Raw genomic sequence first — 10,553 nt, 5'->3', positions numbered from 1 at the left:
CGGAGGAAGGTCTGCCGTATCACTCCAAATATAAACCCAGCTCTGCCAGGCGAGTGGTGCTGCTGAGCATTAAACTGTCCGGAACTCGATAGGAACATTTCATTTCACAAGAATTGAATCCACACCCAGGTGAGATGCTTTGCCGCTCCTAATATTTATTGGGTTAAAAAAAAAACTTATGAGAACATTTCGTATTTGTGATTTTCATTCATATTAAAGAATGTTATCAGTGAATAGCGCGGTTATGACAGTCGCTTGTCAAAAAAATGTGTTTTAAGGCAAGACGACGAGTTGAGAGACGAACCGAGTCCGTCAGTTAATTTGTTCCGGGCAGAAACTTGTTTGAACTTGAAAACGTGCTTGTATTTCTTTACGGGTTTATTATTCACGAGTAGAAAATTTGTAACGCTGACATATTTCCGTAATTGTGCCTATTTTTAGTTCTCCTGTCGAGTTACTATTTATACCTGATCCGTTAGGGTTACCCTCGGTAAACTGCCACCGACTGCTTGGTTCCGGCCGGGACATCCTGTCCTGCCGCCCTTTCACCTAGTTCATTTTTCGCCTTTAATTTGGGGACATACTTCCAAAAGTCCTAACGCATGTGACTGCTCAGGTACGTGCAGTGGCGATTATGACCTTATTCAGTGGCTGTGTGCCGTTGTCACGGTTTAAACTGAACTAATTAGCTATCTCGTTAATTAGCCGGCATTGCTTTGAGAACTACTCACTAATGCTTTTTGAGCAGCCACCCTTATGTTTTCTTTCGCTGTGCTTGTTAATGACCCCACGTGAAAACAAGTGGCTTATTATCTTAACTGTTGTGAAAAATGTTTAGGTAACGTGGCTAACATGCTATGTTTTGCTAGCCTGCATTCACTTAACGAAAAGCAAGCAATATAGCAATAACACAATATTAGTTACGTTTTATTTATCGCCTAATGACATTGTTCGAGAGGGTTTTAAAACCTACAGTAACCCAGAAGCAGGGTTGGTTTAGTGGTGCTTAGTCTCCCTCAGATTTAGGAGGATGTACTTTGAGCTGCTGAGTTAGTTTCACCTCTATTACGTGTCCATCCCCATTAACTCATTAGGAGTTGGTGGGCAAATCCCAGTCAGCTTCTTGTCGACAAACTCTGCTAAACATACACTTCTTTTCCAACATGTTCAGGATGCCTGGCTCAGCCCCGATCAGTTGCTTGGGACCGTGGCCCAAAGATGTGGGTATCATTGCCATGGAGCTGTACTTTCCATCCCAGTACGTGGACCAAGCTGAGCTGGAGCAGTTCGACAACGTACCAGCTGGGAAATACACGATAGGCCTGGGCCAAGCTCGCATGGGCTTCTGCTCAGACCGAGAGGACATCAACTCCCTGTGCCTGACCGTGGTCCAGAGGCTGATGGAGAGGAACGGCCTGTCCTACGACAGCATCGGCCGGCTGGAGGTCGGCACCGAGACCATCATCGACAAGTCGAAGTCGGTGAAGACGGTCCTCATGCAGCTGTTTGAGGACTCCGGTAACACAGATGTGGAAGGCATCGACACGACAAACGCTTGCTACGGCGGCACGGCGGCCCTCTTCAATGCTGTTAACTGGGTGGAGTCCAGCTCGTGGGATGGTGAGTAAAACGACTTAAAATATCAGTTCTCATTGTTTTACTTCAACTCAGAGGTTGTTTAGTTTGGACAACATCAAGAGATAATAGCACGTTTATCTTTGTGTGTAAGTTCAGCGGTCAGGTCCGTCTGACTTTGACTTTGATGCTCCAAAGAATGATTAATATGGATTTTTTTTGTATCAATTACATTAGAAAAGTACATGAAGGCAGTTGTAACAGAAATCCATAAAACACGTTTTGAACACTTAATTAGCTTTACTAATTTGTGTATTTGTAGTAAGCAGATGCATTGTTTTACTAGAGCAGAGTAGCCCAAAGTGGGGCCCGTGGGCCAAATTTGGCCCACCAACATTTGATTTGGCCCACCAACAGTTGCCAAAGTTACAAGGTTTTAACCTGTCATCCTAGGTAGAAACACAGGATTTCCATTGGTCAAATGACTATATAAAGGGCTGAAGGTAGTTTTCATTCATGGTGCTGACTTTATCTTTGATATATTAAGATTAAACGGGAAACATGAAGTAACAACAAGAGATATTTAGATCAGATTTAACCCTACATGTAGATTTGCACACTTTATAAGGCTGCAAAAACTCATATTTTATCAATTTGTAAAATGTCCCATGAGCCTTTGCTACTTGAGCGTAAGGCAGACTTTCTCCAAGTGCCCTGACTAAAACAAAAGAGGGCCATTGCACTGGCTGCTAGCTTAATTGTTAAAAATAAAGGACTTTACTTAAAAAGTATTTGTATTTCATGTATTATATTACTGCATTTGGCCGCAGCCGTGAATAGATTTTCATTTTGGCCCTCTTGGGAAAATGTTTGGGCACCTCTGTACTAGAGGAAAGATGGATACTACTCAAGAAAAAGTTAGTTTACTTAATGCTAGAGGGGAAAGTTGGAGCCCTGAGAAACAATGAGCATCAGGAGCTGCTTTACATCACAGCCAAAAGTCAGCAGCTTCAACAGTCATAGTTGTTTTATGAATTTTCACTCGTGCTTTTCAAATTTGGATTTTGCGTCTGAGATTAGAAGAAATTCACTAAAAAGTATGTTAATTTTGGGCTGCAAGATTAAGAACAATAAAATTCCACTTTAATACAGAATTACACATTGGGGGGAAATGGAAATTGAAGGATTAAATTTACCTTTCCCATTGTATTTGAACTCTGATAAACAGTCCAAATTAGTTAATCAAACAAATAATTGTATAACAAAGAATATGATTAAAGAATGGTTTGAGGTGAAAAATAATATTCGAGAGTCTAATTTATTATCTCAGTATATACCCCTATTATTACTAGAGCAGATGATGTGTCTAAGAACTGGAGCTCTAAAGGAATAGAAAAGATTCAAGACTTGTACTTGACTGAATCTAATGATATGGTGTCTTTTTGAAGAACTTAGGTGTAAATATAAGTTGGATAGCAAGCATTAAATTTTTACAGCTGAGAAATTACATTAGGACTAGTCAAAATGGACTCATAACCAAACCTCCAAAATCACAATTGGAAAAACTTATGGTTAATCACGTTTTCTAATCTGAACTAACAAACGTTCTCTTTAGGTCTCAGCTGCCTACAGAAATACATTTTTGCAGCTCTCTGCCTCATTTACATGATCTTTATCAAACTGATAATTCTTGAAATTCTTGAAAACATGACATGTATGTTCTTGCTCTATATATACCTTTTACCTGTCGTTCTGTTCAGATATTGTTTTGTAGCTGTTCTTTGTTATTCTAGTCATTTTGTAAAAAAAAATGGCAGACAGTATTGTGCTCCTTTAATTCTTACATTCCTCTTTTGTCTGCAGGACGTTATGCTTTGGTGGTTGCAGGAGACATTGCAGTCTACGCCACAGGAAGTGCACGGCCTACGGGCGGTGCTGGAGCGGTGGCCATGCTGGTCGGGCCTAATGCTCCTTTGGCTTTCGAACGAGGTTAGCTCGCTGATAACTGTTTGACGAACACTGATTGTTCCAGATGACTTCTGTTCCAGAGTCCTGAAGGTCATCTGAACTAATCAGTGCTGAGTTTGATTTTATTTTTGGATCTCTCTCTCTCTCGCTCTCTCTCTCTTTTTTTCCTTTTTATTTATGTTTTAATTAAACAAAAAGGGCTTTAACTGTTGCATTAATGAACAGTAGTGGTTTAATGTTGACAGCTTGAGGAGCGACACAGTGTGCTGTTACAGCAGTAGATCCTTGTCTTTAAAACTTGTTTGGAACCTGTAGGTCTGCGGGGAACCCACATGCAGCACGCGTATGACTTCTACAAGCCAGACATGGTGTCCGAGTACCCTGTGGTGGACGGCAAGCTGTCCATCGAATGCTACCTCAGTGCCTTGGACCGCTGCTACTCCGTGTATCGCAACAAGATCCACGCACAGCGGCAAAGAGGTGGGTTCAACACATGGCATGTAGACGTCATGTCATGTTCTTTTCACGTATCAAAACACTGTCTGAGCACTGAAGTAGAAACACACTGGTATATAACCAACTACTGCACTGTCTGTGTGATAAGGTGAGGTTTAATGGTGCGTTCACACCAAACGCGATTTCAGCATCAGGAGCATCAGGTTTACATGCAAAGTCTATGGTGGACGCGCTTCAAGCAACGTCGGGAAGTGCTGCGGCGCCTCAAGCGCAATTAGAGCAGCGCGATTTGAACGATCTGAACGCTGAGGCGCAAATCGCTGAAGTTAGAAAATCTGAACTTTTTCAGCTCGACGCGCCGCGTCAACCAATCAGAGAGACTCCACTGTGTGACGTAGCGACATATTTCCCGACGGGACAGTTTACTGAATGATGTCCACTAACCTGAAACAGACGGAGAGGAGCTCTTTAGCTGAAATTGAGTGCCTGCAGTCGGTGTCCTGACAGGAGATATCCGCACCAATGCGTGGCAGCGACTCATCAGACTGGACTCGGGACAAAAATAGTCCTGAAAGCGAGCTGTGAGCCTCTCTCGCAGCTCCTGGGTGATGAAACTCAGAATGTCTCTGAATTATCTGGTGAATTAATTATGAATTAATTATCTGATGAACGTGACATGCTCTTGCTCTCTGTAAATAAAGCAAAGCCACTTCCTCGTCCGACATTAAACAGAGCCCGACAGAGGAGGGAGGGGCGGGGAGGCTGTTGCCGTGCAGCGCTTCAAGAGCTGACCTGCGTCTGACCTCAAAGTGCACAAGCGACCAACTTCAGCGTTGGCTGCGATTTTGAAGCTGAAATCGCGTTCGGTGTGAACGCAGCATAAGAGTGCACAGTTCTGGCTAGAATCATTACAGAACTTGGTCATTTTACTATAATAGTGATAGCACACGGGGTCAGCATTTTGCCACCACTAACACCTGACCAGGCTTGTTGAAGTGTATCACAGAATCCTCCTCCCCTTTTTTTTCACACTGTTATTTACATTTATAAAGGTCAAATAAAACCATTGCTGTGTATTTTTGGACCGATGCAGCACACAGAACACACTAGGCATCAACAATGTCTGGCTTCAACATGTAAACAATACACAGTGTTTGGTGTAGCACCTAGCAAGGTGGCTGCTGTTGCAGCTTGTTTTACTCCATCAGAGGTCATTCCAGCGTCTTCCTGCTTCAGTGGTCAGGAGGTCACATCTATCTGTGATCATATGTCTCTACAATCAGTTTTGAACTTTAGGAGACACATTTTGTGTGTTCAGTTTCCAACCTGGAGCTTTCAGTCACTGGTCAATGTTGCATCTAAAGATCAAAATGCTGTTATTACAAACTTCTCAAGTGTGTGAGAGAGAGTGAGTGAGAATGCTGTGCTCGTCAGAACATCACAGAGTAATTTAAGTAATTTAAAGGACGGTGTTTAATAATGGTTTTGATTTAAAGACTGTAGTGACCATAAATTCAGTACATTTATTCACATTATAACAGAGCTGATTTTAACAATGGTTCATACTTATCTGATTAAAAATAATAAAAATAGACTTATTTATGAATCTCGGGGAAAAAAAAGCTAATTTTTGTTAAAACAAGTTATTTTTAATTTTCCTCCCTCCTGTTAGCTTTATTTCAGGTTTTCAGAGAAAAAGAGTAATTTAACTTAAAGTGGACAGAAAATCTTAGGCAAAAATGCTATCATGTTAGATTAGAATTTTATAATTAGTATCAAAACTTCCTGACAAATAAGAAAAATCGTAGCATTAAAACAAGAAAAAAAATCTTTATGGTTTTTCAACCCATGTAGTCTAGACCAGTTATTTTATTTCTGTTATTATTTTGGCCTGTTTCTGTTTTAATAAGCTCAAGTCTGCTCATTGTGTAAACATTAGTATGTGCTGCCACCTAGTGGCCACAAGCACTCAGTTACTCACTACAAATTGATGGAAACTAGTGATTTTTTTCTGTTTTATTTTGATTAAGTTAGTTTTTTATTTATTTGGTGGATCAGTTGATAAAGCTGTTACCTCTCAGCAAGAAGGTTACCGGGTCGAATCCCGGCCTGGGGACCTTTCTGGGTAGAGTTTGCATGAGTGGGTTTTCTCCAGGTCCTCCCACAGACCAGAAACATGACTGTTAGGTTAACTGATAACTCTAAATTGTCCCTAGATGTGAGTGAGTGAATGGTTGTTTGTCTCTATGTGTCCTTGTGATGGACTTGCGACCTGTCCAGAGTGTACCCCACCCCTCGCACTGCTGGATTTAGGCACCAGTGACCCCCTTGACCCTGAAAGGAAGAAGCTGATATAGATAATGGATGGATGAATTATTTTAATTATAAAGAAATCACTTAAAAATGTTATAACCCTCCCATTGACAGTTCTGCAGTAGTTGTTGGTGTGTCTTTGTTTCCTTGCAAGGCCCAGTTTTCCAAAATATACCACCTTGTGAGGACCCACTGCTCCGTTGGCCAAAGCCCCAGGCCAAATAAGTTCAGATGATGTTTTTGGGTTTATTATTATGGGTTAGGTTATTTAAATAAATTAAAATAGATGGAAAGTCCCTGTGTAGATAGAAAAAACATGTATCTCTGTATGTTAAACAGCTTTTTTATGGTCACTACAGCACATAGACACAGCATCATTTGTTTCCCTGGTTATAGTGGTGATTTTGATTAAACTTTAAAGTCAGGACAAAGTGTTGGTGCTCTAATTGTAGTACCACCGCATCTTGTGACCACACAGTATTTATTTAAAGCAACGTTTTTAAATATATGTTTTTCCAACAGATGATTCAGAGAAGCACTTCAGCCTGGAGGACTTTGGGTTTTTAGTCTTCCACTCTCCGTACTGCAAGCTGGTGCAGAAGTCGTTGGCTCGACTGATGCTGAATGATTTCCTGAACCACCCCAGTCCCAACACGGAGACGGGACACTTCGCAGGCCTGGACGCCTTCAGGTACATGAAGCCTTACATCCTGGTTCCAGTTTGGTATATTTAGGTCGGAGCTTTCATGGTTAATGCAGGAATAACTAGTTAGTATTCTCTCACAGTGGGGAGAAAAAAAAGAATATCCTCCTGCACAGCTGATGGGAGCACTACAGCAGTGTTAATCCTGCTAATGTGCATTTGATTACACTAATCAAATTACTAATCGTGTGCCAGTTACCTGATAGCATTAATGTAATCCTGATCATAGGGTGTCTGTGCAGAAAAGCATTCATGTGACTTTAACTTTACTTTTTGGAGATGTTTTCTGACTAGTAGCACCCAGAACCTAAACCACTGCTGATTTTCATTTATTCATTTATTTTTCTCATTAAGATCTACGATAATTTCAGCCTTGTATCTTTTGCATTTCCTCTGATGTCTACAGTTCAGAGCAGATTAGGCAAATGAAGTCTCCTTAAGTGTGTTGCTCCTCCCTGACCGTCATCCCCTGATCAGGGTGTCAGTGCTGCTGTGGACTGCAGCTTACTCAGTCTGGTGTGTTTGAAGTGTGGATGAACACAAAAATTGGTCATGCTGTGTGTTTTTTAGGTTGTAGGAGTTTATAATTACGCCCTGGCTTAGAAAAACTCTTTGTTTTTGTGCTTTCTGTCCTTTCGATGATCAAAACTGCATGAATGACTCTGTTCAAATGCTACATTCACAAACTTTAACAATAATTCTTCAGGTACTGCTTTAATATAACCTGATTAATGAGCTGTTGTGAAGCTGATGTAGGCATGAAGGCAGAAATAAAACACTGTGTATCAAAAATCATTATTGCCTGCTTCCTCAAATCATCTTCTTCAGGGTTCAAAGTAATCCCAAAATTTCTATTTATCTTCTGAGGCCACTCCAGGAGCTGAAATTTCTGCCTTAAAAGCCATTTTAGCCAAGAAAAATATGTGCTATACGACTCTGCTTCCTGGAGGTTTTATTAAACTCATCAACTCTCAAACAGTCATTTTCTTTTCTTCCAAATAATAGATGTTAAACTGAGGTTAGGAGCTGTGGTTTTAACGGTTTTTAATAATCTACAATTTATCCCAAATTTCATTTTCTAACGAAGATAACCTGTTAAAAGTTTGCAGCTTCACATTTTGTCACCACAGTTTTGGAAAAGTTCAAACACCAAACCTCAGCTGAGACGTCCTTAATGTTGTTCCCATAACTTTTGTCAAACACTTGTTCTAAGCTTGAAGTGTTAATTATAAATACTGTGTTTTCTGCCAGTAAATCTGTGTTTTTTTTATGTTCATCACCCACATAAATTAGCAGAATGGGCTCCAATCAGAAGGTTTCTTCATGGGGAAAATAAAACACGATTTTCTCTGTAAGATGAATAAAGAAGCTTGTAGTTAAACTGCTGCTTTCTGTGTTTTGTTCGCAGAGATATAAAACCAGAAGAGACGTATTTTGACAGGGACGTGGAGAAGGCCTTCATGAAGGCCAGCGCAGAGCTGTTTGAGAGGAAGACCAAGCCGTCCTTACTGATCTCCAACCAGAACGGAAACATGTACACGCCGTCTGTCTATGGCTGCCTGGCGTCTGTTCTTGCAGAGTACGTCTGTTCACCAACAGCTGTATCAGATTTATTTATTCTGATCTGACTTTTCCTAGAGATCAATCTAATTCACTGCAAAAAATATCCACCTAACCAAATTTTAAAATCTTATATCCAGCCAAAAAAGTTTTTTTTGATCTTGTTTTGAGACTGATTTACTAAACAAGAACTGATTATGTAAGAATAATAATCTTGTTTTCAGAATGTGTCAGATTATTTGTCTCATTAGTCTGAAATTTTGACTCAAATTAAGTCAAAAATTTCTGCCAATGGAGTAAGAAAATTTACTTGGTAAGATAAGAAATAAGAAAAAAATGAGTCAAATCAAGTATTTCAAGAATCTTATGAAGTAAATTTTCTTACCTCATTGGCAGAAATTTTTGACTTAATTTGAGTGAAATTTTCAGGCGAACAAGACAAATAATCTTACATTCTGAAAACAAGATTATCATTCTTACACAATCAGTTCTTGTTTAGTAAATCAGTCTCAAAACAAGATCAAAAAAGACTTTTTTGGCTGATATAAGATTTTAAAACTTGCTTAGGTGGACATTTTTTGCAGAGCAAGAGCTTAAAATGTTAACTTTTATATTACACATCTGTCATGCTGTTTTTCTTGGCAGCTCTGTTACTGATTTACTCAAACTTCTTTGATGAAATGTTTTTTTCACATCATTTTCTTGTTTGTTTTGCAGACATACATCATCACAGTTAGCAGGACAGAGGGTTGGAGTTTTCTCCTACGGTTCAGGATTTGCTGCCACTTTGTATTCTCTGAGGGTCACACAGGACCACACCCCGGGTAAATGCAGTCGGATCTTGTTATGTATATCATTTAAATGTGTGATTAACTTGTGTGTTTTTTTTATGTGAGCTGTTGATCTTCATTCATTGCTTTGTGTTCAGGATCTGGGTTGGACAAACTTGTATCCAGCCTGAGTGACCTGAAGGTCCGACTGAACTCGCGGACGAAGGTTTCACCTGCTGTTTTCTCTGAAAGCATGAAGCTGAGGGAGGAGACTCACCACTTAGGTATTACACAGCTTTCACTGCTGCTTGTGTCAGACTTAAAAGTAGTCACTGATTAATACACAAATTTAAACTTGGCACAAAAAGTAGGGAAATGTGTGTTTGATAGATTATTTCAATGCTTCTTGACGATAATCTTATACTGTTGGAAAGCCTGTTAATATCCCTACATGGTGCCACATTTGTAAGGAACATGCATTTGTGGGATGAGCAGTAGAGCTGAGTATGTTTGTTGTTGCTACCGACACTTTTTTTGCATTTCTGATACCCCCAGGTGCTGCTATAAGATTTATTGCCAAGAAGCATTGAAATAATTCTACCAAACACAAGTCTCCTTATCAAAAAGAAATAAGTAGGTCCTCTGGATGGGTTCTTCTTTAGTGAAACGTTTCGTCTCTCCTCTAAGAGACTTCTTCAGTCTGATGAGTTTCAGGTGAACTCAGCCTTATAAGCACTGCCTCCACATGGACAAACAGGTTAGTCACATGCAAAAGAGAGCCATCGCCTAACAATAGGCAGAGTTGTAAAGTAACTAAGTACAAATACTTTGTTACTGTACTTAAGTAGAAATTTTGGTTATCTGTACTTTACTTGAGTAATTATTTTTCATCGTACTTTTTACTTTTACTCACTACATTTTTACACAACTATCTGTACTTTCTACTCACTACATTTTTTTGAAAAGGTTAGAAGTAGAAAGTCGTTACTCCTATTTTATTCTGAGTTGTTATTACTTAAAGAAAATACTATCCTTGTAAATTGTGTCTCCTGGATAGAGTGAATTTAATTGTGGTTGGATAAGTATAAATATATACCATACTGACACCGTATTAGCTTGTACACAACCCATCACAGCTGCACGCCGTTAGAAAAAATATTTTTTGGAGAAGTCACCTCCCAATAAATGTCATTTTGGAAAATCTAACT

At 39.7% G+C, this 10,553-nt stretch overlaps 1 protein-coding gene across 2 annotated transcripts in view; it reads left to right on the top strand.

The window, feature by feature from the left end:
- Positions 1-10,553, top strand: part of hmgcs1 (3-hydroxy-3-methylglutaryl-CoA synthase 1 (soluble)) — a 14,827-nt gene continuing 4,274 nt past the window's right edge. Inside the window, exons 1-8 of one of the 2 annotated variants that reach the window (XM_014002783.1) lie at positions 1-129; positions 1,172-1,620; positions 3,439-3,564; positions 3,859-4,023; positions 6,835-7,003; positions 8,424-8,594; positions 9,293-9,399; positions 9,504-9,629. In XM_014002783.1, coding sequence (XP_013858237.1) covers positions 1,173-1,620; positions 3,439-3,564; positions 3,859-4,023; positions 6,835-7,003; positions 8,424-8,594; positions 9,293-9,399; positions 9,504-9,629 — 1,312 coding nt within the window. In that variant the 5' untranslated portion in view covers positions 1-129; position 1,172. Of the gene's footprint in view, positions 130-515; positions 617-1,171; positions 1,621-3,438; positions 3,565-3,858; positions 4,024-6,834; positions 7,004-8,423; positions 8,595-9,292; positions 9,400-9,503; positions 9,630-10,553 lie in introns of those variants that run through there. The other variant, XM_014002784.1, reaches the window with a different exon arrangement.

This window comes from Austrofundulus limnaeus, unplaced genomic scaffold (assembly GCF_001266775.1).
Source record: "Austrofundulus limnaeus strain Quisiro unplaced genomic scaffold, Austrofundulus_limnaeus-1.0 Scaffold15, whole genome shotgun sequence".
Classification (NCBI taxonomy): Eukaryota; Metazoa; Chordata; class Actinopteri; order Cyprinodontiformes; family Rivulidae; genus Austrofundulus; species Austrofundulus limnaeus.
Note: the sequence above shows the minus strand (reverse complement) of the source record. Positions and strands in the feature narration are given on the sequence as shown.